The 22,197-nt window shown below is 48.8% G+C and overlaps 1 protein-coding gene across 7 annotated transcripts in view; it reads left to right on the top strand.

The window, feature by feature from the left end:
* The window catches only part of EP300 (EP300 lysine acetyltransferase), a 520,888-nt gene that overhangs the window by 368,923 nt on the left and 129,768 nt on the right, over positions 1-22,197 (top strand). For all 7 annotated transcript variants that reach the window (XM_085601052.1, XM_085601051.1, XM_085601048.1 and 4 more), the window contains exons 14-16: positions 14,102-15,133; positions 15,816-15,992; positions 16,603-16,765. In XM_085601052.1, coding sequence (XP_085457178.1) covers positions 14,102-15,133; positions 15,816-15,992; positions 16,603-16,765 — 1,372 coding nt within the window. The remainder of the gene's footprint in view (positions 1-14,101; positions 15,134-15,815; positions 15,993-16,602; positions 16,766-22,197) is intronic.

Here is a 22,197-nt window from a genome sequence, read left to right as displayed (position 1 = left end):
AGCTCCACATCAACTTGCTAGAGCTCAGGGCCGTGTTCTTGGGACTCAAGGCTTTTCTACCCAGAATTCGCGGATCTACGGTTCTGGTGGAGACGGACAGCTCAACGTCTATGTTTTACCTGCTAAAACAAGGGGGCACAAAGTCGAAACTTCTGTCAAAGGAAGCACAAGACATTCAGAAATGGCTTCTAGCTCACAACATCTCGCTTCAAGTGCAACATATTGCAGGAGTGGACAACACAAGAGCAGATATTCTGAGCAGATCTCCCAAAATCTCTCACGAGTGGGAACTACATCGGAAGCACCTTTCCAAAGTTTTCAAGGTATGGTGCACTCCAAGGCTAGACTTATTCGCGGACCGCCACAAATCGAAATGCAAAAACTTTGCAAGCAGGTTTCCGCAGAAGGGATCGTGGGGCAATGCGCTACAGATGTGCTGGACAGGAATGTTTGCGTATGCCTTTTCCCCCCTTTCCTCTAATATTGAAAGTCTTAAGGAAAATGAAATCAGAGCCGTGCCATCTGATTCCGATTGCACCAGCGTGGCCGAGACAAGCGTGGTTCTCCGAACTGCTCAGACTCTCAATGACACCCAGGATACAGTTCCCATTAGTGCAGGATCTGATAACTATGAACAACTGACAGATACTGCATCCAAATTTGAAATCGCTCAGCTTGTCAGCATGGAACCTCACGAGCATGAATTCCACCTGTTAAAGATCCCTCAGGACTGCAGAGACATTCTATCACGATCCCGGGCAGTCTCCACAAACAAAACATATGCGGCGAAATGGAAAAGGTTCTGTCAGTGGTGTGCATCTAACGATTTGCATCCATTTCGGGTCTCTTCTGATCAGATTCTCCCATATCTACTGACATTGGCAAAATCTGGACTCTCTCATATGTCCATAAAAGTACACCTAGCTGCGATTTCAAGGTACACAAGAGTGCCTGACCGACCCTCTCTTTGGTCCCAAAGAGTTATTAAGGAATTCCTCAGAGGGCTCTTCAGAATGTTCCCTCCTGTTCAAAGACCAGTTGTTCCTTGGCAGCTGAATACAGTTCTTACACAGTTAATGAAACCGCCCTTTGAGCCAATCCATAAGGCGGAATTACGATTTGTCTCATGGAAGACAGCGTTATTGTTGGCGCTCACATCGGCAAGAAGGGTCAGCGAGATTCAAGCTTTCTCAATTGCAGAACCATTCCTACAATTCAGGCAGGACAGAGTGATTCTCAGGACGAATCCCAAATTTATTCCTAAAGTCCCCTCCAGCTTTCATCTGAATGACCCAGTAGTTTTGCCTACATTTTTTAAAGACCCGTCAACAGCGGCAGAAAGAGCGTTGCACTCTTTAGACATGAAACGATGTCTCAAATTCTATATCGACAAGACCCAATCATTCAGAAAGACAAATCAGCTTTTCGTAGCCTTTGCCGGTCCCAGGAAAGGGGTGGCACTTTCTAGGTCTAGTATCTCGTGGTGGATATCGTCAGCAATATCCTTGTCATAGCAAAGCTGGTAAACCTTTACAATCTAAAGTACGTGCGCACTCCACAAGGAAGATGGCAACTTCTACGGCTCTATTTGCAGGGGTGCCACTGCCAGACATTTGTAGAGCTGCGACATGGAAGAATGCGCACACCTTTACTAGACATTGTCTGGACGCAGCGTGGAGAAAGGATGCAGCAGTGGGACAAGCAGTTCTACGGTACCTATTTTATTAAGGTATTTATCATGAATTATGACGATTGAATGTACAAATATATGTCTATTGACACGAATGTTTCAAATACTGCAATGTATGTTAACAATCTATACAAATGAGCAGAGCCCGCGGTTATTGGGGTTCTAGCCTGGAAATGCAGTTTGGGATAAGTACTGCTTACTATTCTGATACAAGCATGTGAATCTATGAAAGATTCAATACTGGAGAAAAAACTAGTTACTTACCTGTACACTATGGTTCTCCAGTATTATCTTTCATAGATTCACATGCGGCCCGCCCACATCCCCATTTCTCAGGCAGAACCTCATTGTCTCTAGATGTATTTTAGTCTTGCACTCTGGGCTGGAAATCTGAGGCAGGAAGGCTCTGCTGGGGAGTGTGAGGGCAGGGCTAGCAGCCGATTGGCTGAGTCTTGGACCACATAATGATGAGATTTGGTTACCAAATAAGATGATTCCCTATGGGATTTTGGTATGCAGTTTTCTTGTACTGCTGTGGTCATTCTGTTACCGTGAGACTCCCACCATGACGACGGGGAAGATACAAGCATGTGAATCTATGAAAGATAATACTGGAAAACCATAGTGTACAGGTAAGTAACTAGTTTTATCTCGTGACTAACAAAGACTTCCACAAAAACAAACTGCAAACATCAGAGCCCAACACCAGGTGGCGATCTATGCTAAAGTATGCAACTCTACAGCTCTACATGCCAAGAACAGATGCCTACTGGTAAGTAGCATTTTCCTTATCTTCTACCAGTCTTGCTTTGCGGTCTTCAAATGTCAGTTTCCTCCTGAGCCCTCTAAACGCATGCCCAACACCTCAATCACCCAGTTTCTACCAGTTGTGCCTCAGAAGGCCCATGCCATTCTTTGTCAAGCCATTCATGATGGCCGTAGCCTGGCGACATTTATTATGTTAAGAGCTTGTGACAACTGATTCTTTTGGTAGGGCCATTGGCACCAGTGTGGCCCTCTGCTGGCATGCTTGAATTTGTTCCACTGCGTGTTTGGGTGATGTTAGGCTAGTTTGTAAGTTCGAGGCATGTGGGCTGCTGAATTCATATCTGTGCATAGATCGCCGCCTAGTGTTGGGTCCGGATGTTTGCACGTTGTTGTCCTGGAAGAGTCTTCCAAGTATCCTGGGATAGGTGACTCCTCCCCTGGACTACAGTGCGCATGGGCATCCTCTCCATCCTCAGATTGTTTTTTTCCGCCATTGGGTTCGGATGTGCTTATCTTGACTCAAGCTAGGAAAAACTTTTTACAGGCCAAAAGGCCTTTAGTTCGCGTCGGTACTGTTCCCGATCGGTATCGATAGTTATTAGTTAGTTTACTAACTTCCAGACCAACTTTTTCGCATCATACCCGACCATCGACCCGACATCGACGATGGAATCGAGGACGCCATTCAAGCGGTGCCCTGTATGCAATGCGAAATATCCCCATGTCGACGTCCACCCGGTGTGCAACAAATGCCTTTCACCGGATCACGACGAGTCCACATGTATGGCCTGTGCCCGATTCCGATCCAAGAAGACTCTCCGGAATCGTCGAGCAGCGAGGCTCGAAGCGCAGCAAGCGGCACCGGCCCCGACCGACATCTTCAACGCCGAGGACGAAGATGTGGAAGACGTGGAGAACCTACCCTCCAGCCCCGCTTCCGAACACGACTCCGGATCGGAAGACGTCGAAGAACAACTCTTTCACAGAGACGAAGCCGACACCGAGGTAGGAGACTACAATGAGGCCTTAGGGGCCGAAGAGAGTAGCTCCGGTGACGAGCAAGGCCTACCCATACAGACTGTGGATATCCCAGTGCGTCAGTCTATGGCTCCGGTCGAGGGATCGCCTTCGGGCCTTACCCAAGACCTATCCCGCATCCATTCGGCCCCGCCCTCTGGCCCGGCCTCGGACATTCAGCGGCAGCCTTTACTACCCAAAACGGCTGGTTTCCCTTCATCGAAACCGAAAGCCGTATCGGTTCAGCAGAAACCGAAACTGAAAGTTACACTGGTCGGATCGAAGCCCACCACACCTTCAACGCCAGCCAAACCCGTCGGCACCGACCGCACCAAACGGGACTTCGGTGCCGAGCTTGCAGCAGCCGACGTCGGCGCCGACGCACGGAAAAAGACCATCGGTACCGCCAAACCGCCTCGGCTCCCGGCACCGAAACAATCTGCTCCGACCACAAAGGTCAAAATGGCTGCTGGATCTCACACCACTTCGAAAGCAGCACCAAAGGCACAATCATCGACGCCCTCGACAGCTACTACCTCTCCTCGACTCGATGACCCCGTGGCACCGAAGAAGTCCACGCCTGCCTCAACAGAACCGGTCGGCGCCAAAGAACCGTCGGCGTTCCAGGTGCGGCAAGTTTCAGCATCCTTGCAACGCATCAAAGATAAGGCGGCCCTCCAGGACACATCAAGCTCCGAGCCGAAAAAGGCTCAAAAAGCTTCTCCGGCACCGGCCAACATCACTTTTGGCCTGCCACCATCCACGGCGCCAAAACTGTTCGAAATCAGAACACGTGTCACCCACACCAGGCTCACACCTGCAGAACACTCTCCTACGGAGACGTCGCCGTCGCACATCATCGATGCCGCAACAGGCAGAATGATGCTTCACAAGAGGAAGGTAACTTCCGAGCCAGATTTGGACTCCTACCGGATCCCACTAAAGAAAAAGCTGCCAATGGATTCGGGACCGATTCTTTACGAGCCTTTCCATACCTCTCACCAAGATCCACAGTCCTTCTCTCCGACACACTCCGAAACCGACGTTTTGGAGGACTACATAGGTGACCACGTCCCCTACCCCGGAGAAATGGACCCTGACGGCCAACAGGACCCTGACCAAGCTTGGGATGACCCTGTAGACTCAAACGCACCTCTGGATACGCAGGACACGCAGCTATATGGTGCAAAAACGTCTCCCACAGAGGACACTGCCGCATTCAACGCCCTCATTGAACGTGCTGCGGCCAATCATGGTGTTCAACTCCACTCTGACACCATCGAGGACGATTTTCTCATGGATACTTTCGCATCCTCAGAAAGACATATTAAAACTCTACCCATGTTGAAAGGTGTCCTCAAACCAGCAAAGGACATTTTCAAAGAACCCACCAGGGCAAGAGTAATAAACCCCAGAATCGACAAAAAATATAGGTCAGCGCCTGGGGATCCTACCTATATTAGAGGACAGTTGCCTCTGGATTCCATAGTAGTCGCGAATGCTCGTAAACGGGCGCACTCGCAGACGACTGGGGATGCTCCTCCCCCGGACAAAGAGTCCAAGGTGTTAGAGACCTCCGGCAAACGGGTTGCAGCCCAAGCAGCTAACATATGGCGTATTGCCAATACTCAGGCGCTCCTGGCTCGCTACGACCGAGCGCATTATGACACACTAGAAACGTTACTACAACATCTCCCTGACCAATACAAAGAGGGAGCAGAGATCCTCATCAGAGAGGGACAACTCCTCACAAACGCATCCATCAAGTGTGCACTGGATGCCGCAGATACAGCTGCCAGAGCCATAAACACTAGCGTCATGTTACGACGACACGCCTGGTTACGAATCTCCAGATTCAAACCTGAGGTGCAAAATAACATCCTCAACCAGCCGGTCAACCCAGACTACTTATTCGGGCCAGAGGTTGACACCACACTAGAAAAAATCAAAAAGGACACAGACACTGCAAAGTCCATGGGGGCTCTCCAAACTCAGACCTTTCGGAGTGGCTCCTTTCGTCGCCCCGGCAATAGAGGAGCAGGTAGAGGACAGGGGTCACAGCAAACCTACAACAAGGGCAACACCCAAAGTACCTACGATAAAAACACCCGGGGTGGGTATCGTGGCTCCAGCACAAAGGGCAGAGGACGTGGATACGGCAACACCAGGTCCTCCCCCAAGAATAAACAGTGACGCCCTCTCCCTTCCTCCCGACCACACAACACCTGTCGGGGGAAGGCTACAAAGGTTCCTGTCCACGTGGAACTCCATCACCACGGACAGGTGGGTCAAAGATATTATCAAACACGGTTACTGCCTAGAATTAACCTCCACTCCACCCACGATACCGCCAAAACACCGTCCTATGTCCTCAGAGCACTTAGCGCTATTACAGCAGGAAGTGCTAAGTATGCTGCAAAAAGGCGCAATAGAGGTCGTACCCGTCCACGAGCAAGGTACAGGGGGGTACTCCCTGTACTTTTTAATACCAAAAAAGGACGGGTCACTCAGACCTATACTAGACCTGAGACCCCTCAACCGCTATATTCTTTCGGAGCATTTCCACATGCTCACCCTGCAACAAGTCCTCCCACTGCTCAAACAGGGAGACTTCCTGGCCACACTAGACCTCAAAGATGCGTATTTCCACATACCCATTCACCCATCACACAGGAAATATCTCAGGTTCACTATTCAAGGGCAGCACTACCAATTCAAGGTTCTTCCCTTCGGCGTGACGACGGCGCCCAGGATTTTCACAAAGTGCCTAGCTACTGTGGCGGCACATCTACGGAGGCAACACATTCATGTCTACCCTTACCTGGACGACTGGCTTGTTCAGGCAAAGTCAGCCCAGTAATGTGCCAACCACATGTCCCGCACCATTCACCTTCTTCACAGTCTGGGGTTCTCACTAAAGTACCCAAAATCACATCTCCAACCCGCCCACGTACAACAGTACCTAGGTGCGACCATAGACACTCTGGCGGCCACAGCTCAGCCAAATTTAGTGAGAATCAACAGCATGCAAATGCTGATTTCCAAGTTCAAACCCCAACACTCCCTTCCTGTGCGAGTGTTTATGCAGTTGATAGGCATGATGGCCTCCTGCATTTTCATAGTCCCACACGCGAGACTACATATGCGCCCGCTTCAGGAGTGCTTAGCACGTTAATGGAATCAGGCTCAAGGGCAACTAAAAGACCTAGTGTTGGTGAGCGGTTGGGCATACAACTCTCTGCATTGGTGGAATCCACAAAACCTTTGCAAGGGCCGACCGTTCCAAGAGCCAGTTCCACAAATAATACTGACAGCGGACGCGTCTCTCCAGGGATGGGGAGCTCATGTACTCAACTACACAGTGCAGGGACTATGGACAATACAACAAAAGAAGATGCACATCAACCTTCTAGAACTGATGGCAATCTTCCTAGCTATGAAAGCATTCAAAGTACACTTGTGCAACAAAGTCGTGTTGATCCGGACGGACAACATGACCGCCATGTACTACATACAGAAACGGGGAGGAACACACTCTCCACAGTTGTCTCATCTGGCTCAGAGCATGTGGAAGTGGGCCATTCAGAGGAACATGTTCCTCATGGCGGAACACCTCCCCGGCAAGGACAACCAGATGGCGGATCTGCTCAGCAGACACAGCCACCAGATGCACGAGTGGGAGTTGCACCCATCAGTACTCCAACCGTACTTCCAGCGGTGGGGTCATCCAGAGATAGACCTCTTCGCCACAAGCGAAAACGCAAAATGCCAAAGCTTTGCCGCCAGGTTCCCACATCCGCAGGGCAATGCGATATGGATGAACTGGTCCGGCAGATTTGCGTACGCTTTTCCCCCAGCACCATTGATACCGCTGGTGGCACGCAAACTCAGACAACACTCACTGACACTCGTCCTGGTTGCTCCAACGTGGGCACGCCAGCCATGGTACACCACCTTTCTCGAACTTTCCGTGGTGCCGCATCAAAGGCTGCGGATCAAACCCGCGCATTTGACGCAGAACCATGGAGAGATTCAGCACCCAGATCCGCAACAGCTGAACCTGGCAATCTGGCTCCTGAAGTCCTAGAATTTGGCTACCTTAACCTGCCACCTGACTGTATGGACATTATTAAGGAGGCCAGGAGACCCACTACCAGAGCTTGCTATGCAGCCAAATGGAAAAGATTCGTCATTTATTGCAATAATAATGACAACCCGCTAGACGCATCCATCCAAAACATAATCTGTTACCTCTTACACCTATACCGATGCAATCTGGCATACACCTCTATACGTGTCCATTTGACCGCAATATCAGCCTATCTCCAGAACAGGCAGCACCTCTCTTTATTCAGAGTGCCGGCCATAAAAGCATTCTTGGAAGGACTCAAACGAGTAATTCCTCCAAGCCACCCACCGGCTCCAATGTGGAACCTCAACTTGGTCCTCACACGCCTGATGGGTCCACCCTTCGAACCTCTGCACTCATGCGAGATTAAATTCCTCACCTGGAAAGTAGCTTTCCTAGTAGCAATCACTTCTTTAAGAAGAGTTAGTGAACTCCAGGCACTAACCGTTCAAGAGCCATTCATACAGGTTCACACAAACAGGGTCGTACTACGTACCAACCCCAAATTCATGCCCAAGGTGATATCGCAGTTCCACATGAACCAAACTATTGAACTGCCTGTTTTCTTTCAAAACCCACAAACTGTCGCAGAAAGAGCACTCCATACACTAGATGTAAAGAGGGCCCTCATGTACTATATCGACAGGACTAAAGTCTTTAGGAAAACAAAGCAACTTTTCGTTGCCTTTGCCCCACACCACAAAGGTAACGCTATCTCCAAAGCAGGTATAGCCAGATGGATCGTTAAATGTATTCAAATTTGCTATCAAAAGGCTAAACGCACATTAACGATTCCCCCACGAGCCCACTCAACACGTAAGTTAGGGGCCTCCATGGCTTTCCTAGGAAACATTCCTTTGCATGATATATGTAGAGCAGCCACCGGGTCCACTACACATACATTTACCAAACACTATTGTGTAGATGTGCAATCAAAACAGCAGGCAGCTGTAGGACAGGCTGTTCTCAAAACTCTTTTTCAGACCGCTGCAGCTGGCACTGGTAGCCGCCGCTAAGACAGGGTACTGCTATATATTCTATGCACAGATATGAATTCAGCAGCCCACATTGTGAGAAAGTGCCATCTTTCTTGCATGGTATGACTCCACTTTTTGCTAAATTGCTGAATGTACTTCGATTGAGTGTACCCTGGGTTCCTGCCAATCAGGTGCCCAGGGCCTATGTTCCTTCCTTAAACCACACAAACTCCAAATTGGCAAACCCTAGCCACATGTCAGCCCCTAGTAAATGGTACCCTAGGTACCCAGGGCCTTGTGGCCAGGGAAGGCCTCTAAGGGCTGCAGCACTCATTATGCCACCCTCAGAGGCCCTGTACCCTTACACACACATTGCCCTTGCAGGCTGAGTGTCTGGGTGCAGGACAAAACAAAGAGTCGACATGGCACACATCACTGTGTACCATGCCCATCACCTACACTGCCAAGGCATATGTCAGCCACCCCTCTAGCTGGGTGCATTACGCCTATGGTGTGGGCACAGGAGCAGGAGCCCTGTGCCCCTACAGTACCCGTGTCCATTCCTGGGCACTGTAAGTGCAGTGCTGTCATTTAAGAGTACATGGTGCTGAGAGCTTGTCAAACACGAGCTCCACAGCACCATATTGGCAACACTGAAGCCTGGGAAGTTTGGTATCAAACTTCTCAGCACATTGAACCCACACTGATGCCAGTGTAGGATTTAATGTACTTAGCACCCCAGAGGGCATCTTAGAGATGCCCCCTTACAGCTAACTTACAATCCACGTCTGCTCTGAGGCTGCCCAGGCTGCCACACAGCAGACACGTTGCTGGACCCCTGGGTGGGAGAGCCCCTGCTCTCCCGGGCCTGCAACAATGCACATCCTGGGTGAGGTGAGAAATCTCCTCCCCCAGGATGAGCAAAGGGAAGCTTCAAAGGCAGGCCGCCATTTGGAGTTTCCCCAGGCCACTGCAACCCCCCACTCTGGCGGGAAGCTTGGCCGGAAACCCCATACAAGGACAGGGGATGTGCCAGCCTGCCCACCCCACCCCTCAGGTGGGGGAGGCGAGGTGAAGCACATCTCCGGGCTCTCGCCATCTTGAAGATGGGAGGCCCTACCCTATCAGGATTAGGCTACTGCCCCCCTCCCACAGGAGAGAGGCAGGATAGGGGGTGTACCCACCCCAGGACAAGGACCCATTGGTCCCTGGCCTTCACCTACCTGTAACGCCCCTAAATCTAGCATTTAGGGGCCCCCTGAACCTTCCTTCCTTAGATTCCAGATAGAAAATTACAAGCAGAGCAAGAAGAACAAAGACCTGCCCTGCAGCTGCTAAAAAGAGAAGAAGACACCAACTGCTTAGGCCCCAGCCCTACCGGCCTGTCGACTCTCGAACCTTCACCAGCGCGGCATCTCTCGTGGCCAGCAACCTCACCAACCCCGGAGGACCTGGCTACCTTTTGGCTCTAAGCCCCTGGGACTCCCATGAGTAGAGGCTCTACTCAAGAAACCTATTTTTAACCCCTGGCAGCAGCCCGGAACCGCGGACCCAACACACTCTGCACCAGCCAAGCCTGGCCAGTGCCGGAGTGGACAAAGACCCTGAGGACGACCCCACGGCGACTGTGACCCCGAGTCCGGCACCCAAGGACCCCCCTCGACATCCCGGAGGAAGCCTGCAGCCTCAGAACCAAGTGCCACCCCAACCGCGATCAACCAGAGGGTAAGATTCCCGACGTCAAAAGGCACCCCTGCACCCGGCGGCCCCCAGTGCCCAATCCCGGGGTACCCACCTAACCTACAACTACCCAACTTACCTCTCGAAGTGGTGGTGGCACCTGAAACATCCTCGTCCCCGAGCCTGCAGCCTTTTTCCAAACCGGAACATTCCCATTGATTTCCATTGAGCGCCCGAAGGCTCAAAGCACCCTGCACCCAGCCGCCAGAGTGGCCCTGGCAGTGCCCTCTCTACACTAACCTACTTCCCCACTTGCCCTGAGTAAGTGACCAGGAGCCCAGCTCCCACAGCCGCGTGGCTTGCCAGACAGCAGCCACCAACCACCAACCAAGGCCCCCCTATCCCTCATAGGATAACATTGGGCCTAACTCTCTCGGCACCCGGCCGTCCTGAAACCGCTGAGGGTGAACCAACTGTACCTACCTAACACTGGGGGACCCCTGAGTCCATGCCCGGAATTTCAACTCTGCCAGTCGAGTACTTACCCTTAAACCGCTAACTTCATATTCCTCATAGGGTAACATTGACTGGCTTTTTCTTCAAAAATCTTCTAAGTGTGAACTTTTCAAAACTGCAAAAATTCACCAAAAATCAGCCAAGTGACAAAAACGAATTTACTCACCTGCTCCTAGGTGAGCTCCCAGTGCTGGATCTTGGTGCCCAGCCCTGACCCTGAAAAGTGTTCACAACTAGACTTACCTCTAACTCATTTTTCTCCCATAGGAAACCATTGTCTGCTTTTCTGTGAAATTTCTTTTAAGTGTCTATTTTTGCAAATTTGAAATATTCTTTTAAAATCGTACCATTTCTGCAAACGAAATTACTTACCTGCTTTTGATAAGGACCCCAGTCCTGGGTCTAGGTACCCAGTCCTGGATTACTAAAGTAACGATAAAGTACTCTACCTGCAATTTGAATTTCTTGCCATAGAGATCCATTGAATGTTTTCTTTGAAATATTTTCTAAGTGCTAACTTTTGAAATAGCTAAATATTATTTAAAAATCATTACAGTTATTAAGTCGACTTTCATCACTTGATTCTGAATACTGACCCCAGGCTGGTTCTAGGAGCCAGACCTGGAATTCCAAAAGTAATCTGAAAAGTAATTTATTACAAATAACCTGAATTTACCATTGAGCTCAATGCATTGTTATGTTTAGGAAATAGGATTGTTTATTGCAACCAACTGTGACTGTTTACACAAATGTATTGCTTAAGACAAAAGTATTTATATTCAACCTCTCATTCTGAGAAAGTATATTTTTACCCCCTTTGTGGTTCTAAAAATAAAACAAGCATATATTTTATATATATAAACCATTGGCCTAGAGTTCAGTTATTGAGTGTGTGAAACCATTTGCTGACTGAGTGTGTACAATAAATGCTTTACACTGTCCTCTGGTACTGCCTTACTGCTCGACCAAGCTACCACTTTTGAGAGTAAGGTCATACCTAACTTTGACCTCTATCAGCCTCTGGGGGACTGTGGACTCTGTACACCCTGTACCTATTAGGGAACAGTATATACAGAGCCACTTTCTCACACACATGCCTCGAACTGAATATGCTACTTACCAGTATGCATCTGTTCTTGGCATGTAGGGCTGCTGACATTCATATCGCCCTCCCTCCCCCCCGGCGCCTGTAGCAGCTGCATCTCTCAGAATTACTGTAAGCATGGTCATCACTTTCTGTATCTACTCCATCACTGCCACAATGGCGAAAAACAATCTGAGGATGGAGAGGATGCCCATGTGCACTGTAGTCCAGGGGAGGAGTCACCTATCCCAGGATACTTGGAAGACTCTTCCAGGACAACAACGTGCAAACATCCGGACCCAACACTAGGCGGCGATCTATGCACAGATATGAATGTCAGCAGCCCTACATGCCAAGAACAGATGCATACTGGTAAGTAGCATATTCAATATATGCCATTTGACAGTTCCCATCTCTTAGGGGACTAGGCACATGCTTCCCTTGAGAAGCTTTAAAAAAAAAAAATAGGTCCACAACGCCTTCCTTTGGTGTGTTTGCTACCCTCCATACCAGCTATAGAAACAGTTCGCCTTCTCTGTGGCTTCGGTAGGGCTTTTCAACATCGCAGCTGGCTCAGCATTCCCCTCAGCCCTTTTGTGGGCTGCCTCCAAATATGTTTACCATGTCTTTAGTGACAAACAGCCACCCTCTGGCACTTTATGCCAGGGTGGCAAGCATCACATCGGACCGTTGTGTTGCAGATCGGCCTGCAGGATTATGCCTTATTACGCCTCAACCGCCTTCCCTCTCCACTGTCCCCAGAATGAATGATGGAGGACCGTCTGTCCCTTGGAATCATGGAGAGGGTGTCAACGTCCGAAGTAGGTTTTGGGATTGTTTTTCCAGCTACTTTCTGGTGCTGAAAAAGAACCAAAGCCTCCACCCTATTTTAGACCTTGAACCTCTAATTGTCTTTCTGCAAAAGGACAAATTGAAAATGCTCACTTTAACCCAGGTCTTGTCTGCCCTAGACCCTGTAGACTGGGTGGTAGCATTGGACATGCAGGACCCTTATTTTCATCTCCCCATCCAGCGGCCCATAGAAGCTATCTGCTGTTTACATAGGGGCAGAAGCATTTCCAGTTCATTCTGCTGCCCTCTGGCCTCACCAGTGACCCTTGGGTGTTCACGAAAGTGATGGTGGTGGTTCTAACACTCCATCAGAGAGAGGTCAGTGGTCCTAGCCTTCACTAACCTTGATGACTCGCTGCTGAAGGCACTAACACACTATTGTATACACTTGCACTATTGGTTCACTGAGCGTTGGTCGAAACTTCACTTTGTTCTGCACCAAAACACACAGCCTGCAATGGCAGTGTGGGTGTGTAAAGGTACAGGGCCTCTAAGGGTGGCACAATAAGTGCTGCAGCCCTTAGAGGCCTTCCCTGGCCACAGTGCCTTTGGTACCTGGGATACCATTTACAAGGGACTGACCTGTGGCCAAAGAGTGCCATTTGGGATTTATCTTAATGCAGTTTTAGGGAAAGAACATAGGCCCTGGTACCTATTTGGCAAGAACCCAGGGCACACTCAGCAAAGTACATCAGCAGTTTTATAAAAAGTGGGGGCAACCTTGCAAAAAGAGGGCACTTTCTTACACTCACACAAACAATAGCTCACACGGGGACTTGATGGTCGAGGAGTTGGCCTAACGGCTAGGGTGGTCGACCTCGAACTTGGGGAGCTGGGTTCGAGCCTCTGCAATGACGCTGAACATCCTGTAATTCTGGGCAAATCACTTAATCTCCCCGCGCCTAACAAAAATGAATGTGTGTCCTAATGTAACGTAACTGGTGCTATGTAAAGGGCTCTGAAACCCGTTTCGGGTCAAGTTCGCACTATATAAAACTCTGAAGATGGTCGTTCTTTTGTATGTGGTCTTTCTTACCTTACACTCAGTTCTTGCTTTCATCCAGGTTGTTTTGTGTGCTCAACTTTAGTAGACTCATCTGGTTATTTTTGGATTGAAAACAATGTGAACTATGACATCAGCTGTGCTTTCAGTAGGTCTTGATCGGTGCTTCCTGTTTGTAATGTCTGTTTTTGTACAGCAGCTTTGAGTGGTATTGCTCTTTATTGCAAGTGTGATCATTATCTCCTTAGGTCAGTTGTGTCTGACCTGAGGGGATCTACAATGTTTATTTACTTTAAAAACCTTTCTATCAATGTCTTATTCTTCTTTCCTTTCTGTCAGTGTTCCTATGCCACTTGGAGTTTCATACTCTTATTTCTTTTCACAGGCACAAATGTCTAACCAGTCTCATCCAGCTCATTCGCCCATCATGGCTTCTGGGCCACCTGGGAATCAGATTCACTGTCCATCGCAGCCTTCCATGCACCGCAACTCTCCTTCTCCGGCTTCCAGCCGTACACCTACTCCTCATCATACACCGCCAAGTATAGGATCTCAGCCAACACAACCGCAGGGCACCTCTAGTGTTGCACCACCCTCACAGGCCATGCCTCAGGGATCCCAGTTGCAAGCGCATCCCATGCAGTCCCGCCAGACGCCTACGCCACCTCACGGCCCAGTCACACCATCATCTGAGCCTTTGCTACCAATGCAGCAACCTCCTCACCACCAGTCACAGGCGCATCAAGCACCACTGCAGCTCCAGCACCAGCTGCAGCAAATGCAGCAGCAACTGCAGCATCAACCTCCACCACAACAGCACCAATCTCCAATGCAGCAGCATCACCAACCTTCATCACAGCCGCTACAGCAACATCAGCCCCAGTCGCAGCAGCTTCCACACCACCAGCCACCATTACAGCATCAGTCCCCATCGCAGCTTCAGCAACATCAACCGAGTCATCAGCTGCAACAGCATCAGGTGCCATTACAACAGTTGCAGCATCAGTCTCCTTCACAGCAGTTGCAGCAGCAACCACCCACACAGCAGCTGCAACAGCATCGCCCACCATCGCAGCAGCCCCATTCACATCCATCCCCATTGCAACCCCCGTCCCAGCTTCAGCAGCCGCAACAATCACCACTACAGCAGCCACTGAAATCGCCAGTGCAGCAGCAGCCTCATCAGTCCCCACTGCAGCAGCCCCATCAGTCCCCGATGCAGCAACAACTGCATCAACAAGCAGGACAGCAACAACCACATCAGTCACCACTGCAGCAACACCAGCTACCACAGCAACAGTCAAGGCCTCCATCCCTCCCACGACCTCCATCTCCGCCACGGCCTCCATCTCAGCCTAGCACTATGAGTACATCGGTACCCTCTCCACCGGCACCGGTGCATCACCCCAGCACTCCTGTAAGCATATGACTGCAATTGCAAAATGACTTCTGCGTTTGTGTTAAACTAAAGTTAAATTAGTGATTATTTTGAATTGTATATTGCTAACAGAATGCTAGGTTTAGTTAACAGAAATTGGAATTATTTTAATGGCCACACATGGGTGGGAGAGGTTTACAAAGATCTGTTTTCTGGGCTTGTCTGAGATGTGGTTGCTAATGTGAAGATCTCAATGTCACTCAGAGAATGCACTGAAACTGTTTTTTTTCTGTTAGTCATTTCAGCAAATCATTTTTGTTTTTTTAGAGTATGGTCTGTGCTGCCGAGATCTGTGTGCAAGATGCAGTGTACTTAAAGTGCATCCTTAAGAGGAAAGAGAAGAGACCACAAAGCCAGAGCTCTAGTCTCAGTATATCTTTGATAGACTAATTAGAAATTATGTTAAACTGGTGGGTTCTCTGATGTATTTGTGGTCTAGAGTTGATCCCCAAGAGGAAGTCTAGAGCAAGACTGATTATTTCAGCTTTAATGTTTAGCAAGAGTTTAATTAAATTGGTGGGGTGAATGATTTGTTTTATCGTTTTTGTCATAACAGGTGATGTTAGTTGTTGCTGCATCCTGAAGTGAAACTCCTAAGCAGGAATGTCACTGGCAGGATGAAATGAAGTCCGTATTAATTCTTGAAATGGCTTTCTGCTAGCTTTCCCAGGCAACAGCAAACCTGGATGGACCAGTATCCAACCCACCCTCCACCAGCAGTACAGAAGTGAACTCTCAGCAGACTCTGCCCGAGCAGGAGGTGAAGCAAGAGATTAAACAGGAAGAGGAGGAGCCAGAGGTGGATCAATCTGAGGCGGAGGTGGAGGAGAAACCGGAGGTGAATTATAGTGCGATGGGTCTTTTGTTTCTGTGAGGGTAGTGGTGGTTTGACTACGTATGACTTCTAATGAAGGGGCGTTATTTCCTGTGTACTGAGATGCTAAGATAAGCATTTTTCTTTGGAGATATTTAGCCTGTTCTCTTCAAGAGGTGAGCCTCTGCTCTCTCTGCAGTGGTAACGGTTAGCTATCACTTGGCTGGCACTTCCTTAGGTAGGTGAGAGGGGCCCTACTTTATTGTATTAGGGCCCCTACTAACGTGTAAATGAGTCTGGTTTTTTTTGTGTGAAAAAACTAGCTATTGTAGTAGATAAATACTTAATTTCCTCTTTCTGTAGTAGGTTCGGTACTAGTCCTGCTTGTCCTACTAGATGAAAGACCTTTACATCTGTTTCTGAGTGGGTAGGGTGAGCCTATGATTTCTGTATGCTGTAAGAATTTAGCAGCTGTCTTTGGTGGCTGGGAGGAATCATACTGGCCCCGCAGAATAAGGAGCCTCAGCTTTCTGAGGTAGGTGGAGGAAGACCCAGGCTTGTCTTTTTTGATGATGTGAAGAGGCAGTGTTTGCTCAAGATTACAGAATGGTAAACTTTACATTCTCCTTGCCAGGTAAAGAGCGAGCCCCTAAAGGAGGAGTGTAAGACTGAGCCCATGGAGATGGATGACACGAAACCGGAAGTCAAGACTGAAGTCAAGGAGGAGGAGGGAGATGGTCCAAGCACTCCGGCCACCCAGTCTTCACCTGCCCCTTCTGGGCAGTCGAAGAGGAAAAGTAAGAGTCCCCTTTAGTTTTGACACTTCTCCTGGCCAGAATCTGGTGCTCTCTTTCCAATCTTAAGACTGCCCTGGGGCAGATTGAGAAGCTTTTTTCTGGCCCAGAACTACCTTGGGGCTGAATTGTGTGCTCACAGTCCTGTACAAGCTCTACTGTGAAAAGATTTAGGGGCCTCTTTAAACTTGCCTGAGCACAAATGTGGAAGCATCAAGTGTATTTTATCCCCACCCTTTTCAGTCACAACACATTCTTTGGGCAAGATCTAGTGCTGTACCTCTTCTCACCATTACAAAAATGGGGTAACCCATGGTTGAAGGACCTGGGTGTAATCTTGATACCAAAAACAGTGGTCCTAGACCAATTAGTAATACATCAGAGCAATATGCTTCGCACTTAGTTAAATGATTTACCTAATCATGAGCTCAGGAACAGAAATCTTTTTAAAAGGGGCTCACAATATTCAATATGCCAATTCAATCAAAGGGCAACATCCAAAAATTGTAAATCACTATACATATGTTTATTGTTTTCACCAATTTGAAATAATTTGAAATAATTCATTTACTGATAAGCCAGTACGGGGTTGCTCCAGAGGGAACGTGCATCAAAAGAACGTCATTAAAGGGTGAGTGATTGAGACAAGGAATGGTAGATACATAGTAGTAAGAACATTCAATTGAGTTAACAATGGGGATCGGTTATAATTCACCGTCCAAAATCCAAAACCTGGTCACATTCATCAATTGCCAAAATATATTGTTAGGATTCAAATAAGCGACCCAAAGAGTGGTCTAGCACAGAGAACTGTTGTGTCCCAGGTGGTAAAGGGAGGGCGTCGACGTTTCGACCCGTCTTGGTGGCCTTAAGGGAATTTAAGCCTTGGCCGTGCGGGTCTTCATCAGGACCAAAGGGGGCAACCTGGCTGGATGGTGGTATTAATCAAGCACCTAGAACATTAAAACAGGGAGGTATAAGGATGTTGTCCTAAAATAAACGATTTATTAAAAAACGAAAGATCAGTCTCATGGGTCATGTACCTGATCAGATTCAGAGTCAATTAATTCAAAGGAGGTGTCCCACATTCCATAGATGGAGGACTAAATGTCACGGGTCAGGGACTTCATGATATTCTATTCAAGCTGTTAAGAAAGATCAATAATGAAACTGGAATCAAGGTTTGGGGGGTGTAACCTGCGAGTATTAACTAAAGTAAGGGGATCACCGTGGAAGAATCGTGTCGCCGAGTACACAGTGAAAGGGTGAACAACGCCGCATAGGAGTTTCTTAGCCTTAGTAATGGAACTGAGATCGTGGCGTATATTTCAACCCGGGCTGTGAGTTACAAACAGATTACAATTAGGGAAATCAATTGGATATGAGTGACGTGATTCATGAAGAATATTGTTAGAGCTGAACATCTTACCGCGTCGGGCGCAAATGTATGCGTTCGCCTGCCGGTAATCCGTCTTCGTTGGATCACCCACTAATTGGATGGGTCGCCGAGACGTGTAATTCAATCAGGGCTATAACGGGAATGGACATTGGGGAGTTACAATGAAGCTCGGAAACGGATCGGGGTGTGCGGTTTAGGGCTTAAAAGGAGGATATCTTACCGAGAGAGCCACAATGTATGTGCTTAGTAATGGCCATCCATCTCCATTGAGTCACCAGCTCTGTGTGAGCTCAACCGCGTGTACGTACGATTACCGGGGCAACCGTCTACGTATTCATGACGGTTCCCGAAGCATGGGCAGAGTTGAAAGACTACCGTAACTGCAAGGCTCCCGAGGGACCGTAAATTATTGCAGTGTACACATTATCAGATTCAATCATGATTTCAATTATTTTGGGACATTATCGGTTGACAATAAATTACGAGGCTCACATACTTCACTGGACAAATCTGCTAACATAACATACTTAATAAAAGACACACAGGGGTACATACCACAGTCAAGGAAAACGAATACATCTATTGAATGATAGATTAAATTGACAATACCGTGTTACCATATAAAATGACACAATACACAAACATAAATTAACATACATTAATGGACAGTTCTTACAAAGGTCACATTTGACAAGAACACTTGGGAGTCCATAGAAGCAATTAAGGTAATTATATCTATAGAACAAAGCTCAATCCAAGTGTAAAATGACACATACTAAGATAGGTCACATTTTAGTTCATCTAAGACATTATGTAATAGAACCTGTTCAAATAAGACTGATCGGACGTTCTAATTATCAGCCATTGCCTAGACGATCTTACTAAGGCCTGCTACAATGAGAGTGGAGGCTGCAAGGGGAAGGCCAGTGTGAGAGATTAGCTTTATCTACAACTCATGATGGAAACTTGTTTGCTAATCTCCTCAAGTTCGTTCAGACGTCTCGTGACAGTGTCTAAAGAATGGATCCATCTGCACTCTCGCTTGTTTAGTATGTCAGTAAAATCACCTCCTCTAGGGTTAGGCTTTACCTTTTCCAAAACCCACCACCTCAGGCTATCTGCATTGTGTTCAAAACTGGTGAAATGTTCCACCAAAGGGGCCCCGGGTGTCCTGCAACGAATACGGCTGCAGTGTTGCAGTATCCGGCACTTCACTTTCTGGATAGTTTAGCCCACATATAAAAATTCACATGGGCAGGCGATCACATAAATAACCCCAGATGTATTGCAGTTGCTGTGTTCCTTAAGTGTGTAAGTCTGATTATTGTGTGTAAATTCATTGATAGTTTTAGTCAGAGCACACGCTTTACACGAAGCACATTTGTGGTGTCCCATGATGGGGGTACCCCATAAGGTGGTCTGTCCTGACGTCTGATTGGTAGATAGTAGGGATTTTATCAAATAATCCCTAATGTTCTTACCTTTTCTAAAAGCGTGTAGTGGAGTTGGTATATTACCTAGTTCGTCAGCCACTAAGTGCCAGTGCTGGTTAATGGCCTTCTTGATGCTGTTACTCTTAGTGTTGAACGTGGTCACACATGCCAACCGTTCCTCGTTGTTCTTTTCTTTTGATTTAGGGGTTAACAGGAATTCCCTGTGATTGTGCCAGGCACGTTTGCGTGCTTTTTTCAGAAGTCTGATCGGGTAGCCACGATCTATTAGTCTAGCCAGTGAACCTGCTGATTCATCAAAAAAAATCTTCTTTTTTCGAACAGTTCCTGCGGATCCGCAGAAACTGTCCGAAGGGTAAGTTGTCCCTTAGGTTCCGGGGATGGTGGCTTGAGTAACGTAATAGTGTGTTCGAGGCATGTGGGCTGCTGAATTCATATCTGTGCATAGATCGCCGCCTAGTGTTGGGTCCGGATGTTTGCATGTTGTTGTCCTGGAAGAGTCTTTGAAGTATCCTGAGATAGGTGACTCCTCCCCTGGACCACAGTGCGCATGGGCATCCTCTCCATCCCCAGATAGTTTTTTTCCGCCATTGGGTTCGGATGTGCTTATCTTAGCTCAAGTTAGGAAAAATTTTGTTTAAGGCCAAAAGGCCTTTAGCTTTCGTCGGTACTGTTCCCGCTCGGTGTCGACAGCTTTCTTACTTAGTTTAGAAACTTCTTCCAGTTTTTCGGATCCGTTTCATCCGACCATCGATATTACATCGACGATGGAATCGAGGACCCCATTCAAGCGGTGTCCTTTATGCCACGCCAAATATCCACGCATCGACGTCCACCCGGTGTGCAACAAATGCCTCTCGCCGGATCACGACGAATCAACATGTATGGCCTGTGCCCGATTCCGATCCAAGAAGACTCTCCGGAATCGACGGGCAGCGAGATTAGAAGCGCAGCAATCGGCACCGGCCAACATCTTCAGCACCGAGGACGAAGATGTTGAAAGCGTGGAAGAAATAAACTCCAGCCCCGCTTCCGAACACGATTCCCAATCGGAAGACGCCGATGAAGCGCTTTTTCACAGGGAAGAAGCCGACGACGAGGTAGGGGACTACGATGAGGCCTTTGGGGCCGAAGGAGATAGCTCTGGTGAAGAGCAGGGCCTGCCCGTCGACACGGAGGCTATCAATGTGCGTCATTCTACAGCTCCGGTCAAGGGATCGCCTCCGGGCCTTACCCGAGATCAATCCAAAAGTTCTTCGGCCCCGCCTTCAGGCCCGGCCTCGAACATCCAGCAAGAGCCATTAATACCGAAGAAGACTGGTTTCCCTTCAACGAAACCGAAACCAATCGTCGCACCAGTTCCTCAGAAACTGAAAGTGAAACTGGCAGTGGTCGGCTCGAAGCCCTCGAAGACCTCCACTCCTTCGACGCCAGCACAGTCCATCGGCTCCGAACGCACTAAACAGGATTTCGGTGGCGAACTCGCTGCAGCGGATGTCGGTACCGACCCGAAAAAGAGGGCCGTCGGTCCCACGAAAGCGCCTCGGCCCCCGGCACCGAAGCAGTCGGCCCCGACTACCAAAGTTAAGATGGCCGCTACATCGGAGTCCACTTCGAAGGCAGCGACACAGGTCAGGTCATCGACTCCGTCGACCGCTACCACCTCTCCTCGACTCGATGAACATGTGGCTCCGAAGCAGTCAACGCATACCTCTACGGAACCACTCGGCACCAAAGAACCTTCGGCGTTCTCGGTGCGACAAGTTGCAGCGTCATTGCAACGCATCAAAGAACGGGCAGCCCTCCAGTCCACATCGGGCCCCAACCCGAAAAAGGCTCCAAAGGCACCTCCGGCACCAGCCAACATCACTTTTGGTTTGCCGTCGTCCACGGCACCGAGGATGTTCGAGATCGGAACACGTGTCCGCCAGACGAGGTCCCCATCTACTGGACACTCTCCTACTGAGCCTTCACCGTCCCAATTCATCGACGCCGACACCGGCAGACTCATGCTCCGAAAACGGAAGGCCACGCCAGAGCGGGCCTTGGACTCTTACAGAATCCCTCTGAAGCAGAAGCTGCCAGCAGAATCGGAACCGGTTCTATACGAACGCCTGCACACCTCCTATCCGGATCCACAGTCTTTTTCTCCAACACCCTCCGACACGGACGCAATGGAGGATTACATAGGTGATGATACCACCTACCCCAGGGATATGGATCCTGAGGAGCAGCAGGACCCAGATCAAGCTTGGGATGACCCGGCAGACCTGGGTGCTGCAACAGATACCCAGGACACGCAGCTTTACGGCGCAAAAACATCTCCCACAGAGGACACTGCTGCCTTCAATGCCCTCATAGAACGTGCTGCAGCCAATCATGGAGTGCAACTCCACTCTGACACAGTTGAGGACGACTTCCTGGTGGCCACTTTCGCCTCCTCTGAGAGGACTGTCAAGACATTGCCCATGTTGAAAGGTGTCCTCAAGCCAGCAAAGGACATTTTCAAGGAAACAACCAGGGCACGGGTGCTAAACCCCAGGATTGAAAAAAAATACAAGCCTGCACCCGGGGACCCTATGTAC

Source organism: Triturus cristatus, chromosome 4_2 (assembly GCF_964204655.1).
Source record: "Triturus cristatus chromosome 4_2, aTriCri1.1, whole genome shotgun sequence".
NCBI classification, from domain to species: Eukaryota; Metazoa; Chordata; class Amphibia; order Caudata; family Salamandridae; genus Triturus; species Triturus cristatus.
This window is presented reverse-complemented; position numbering and strand designations above follow the sequence as displayed.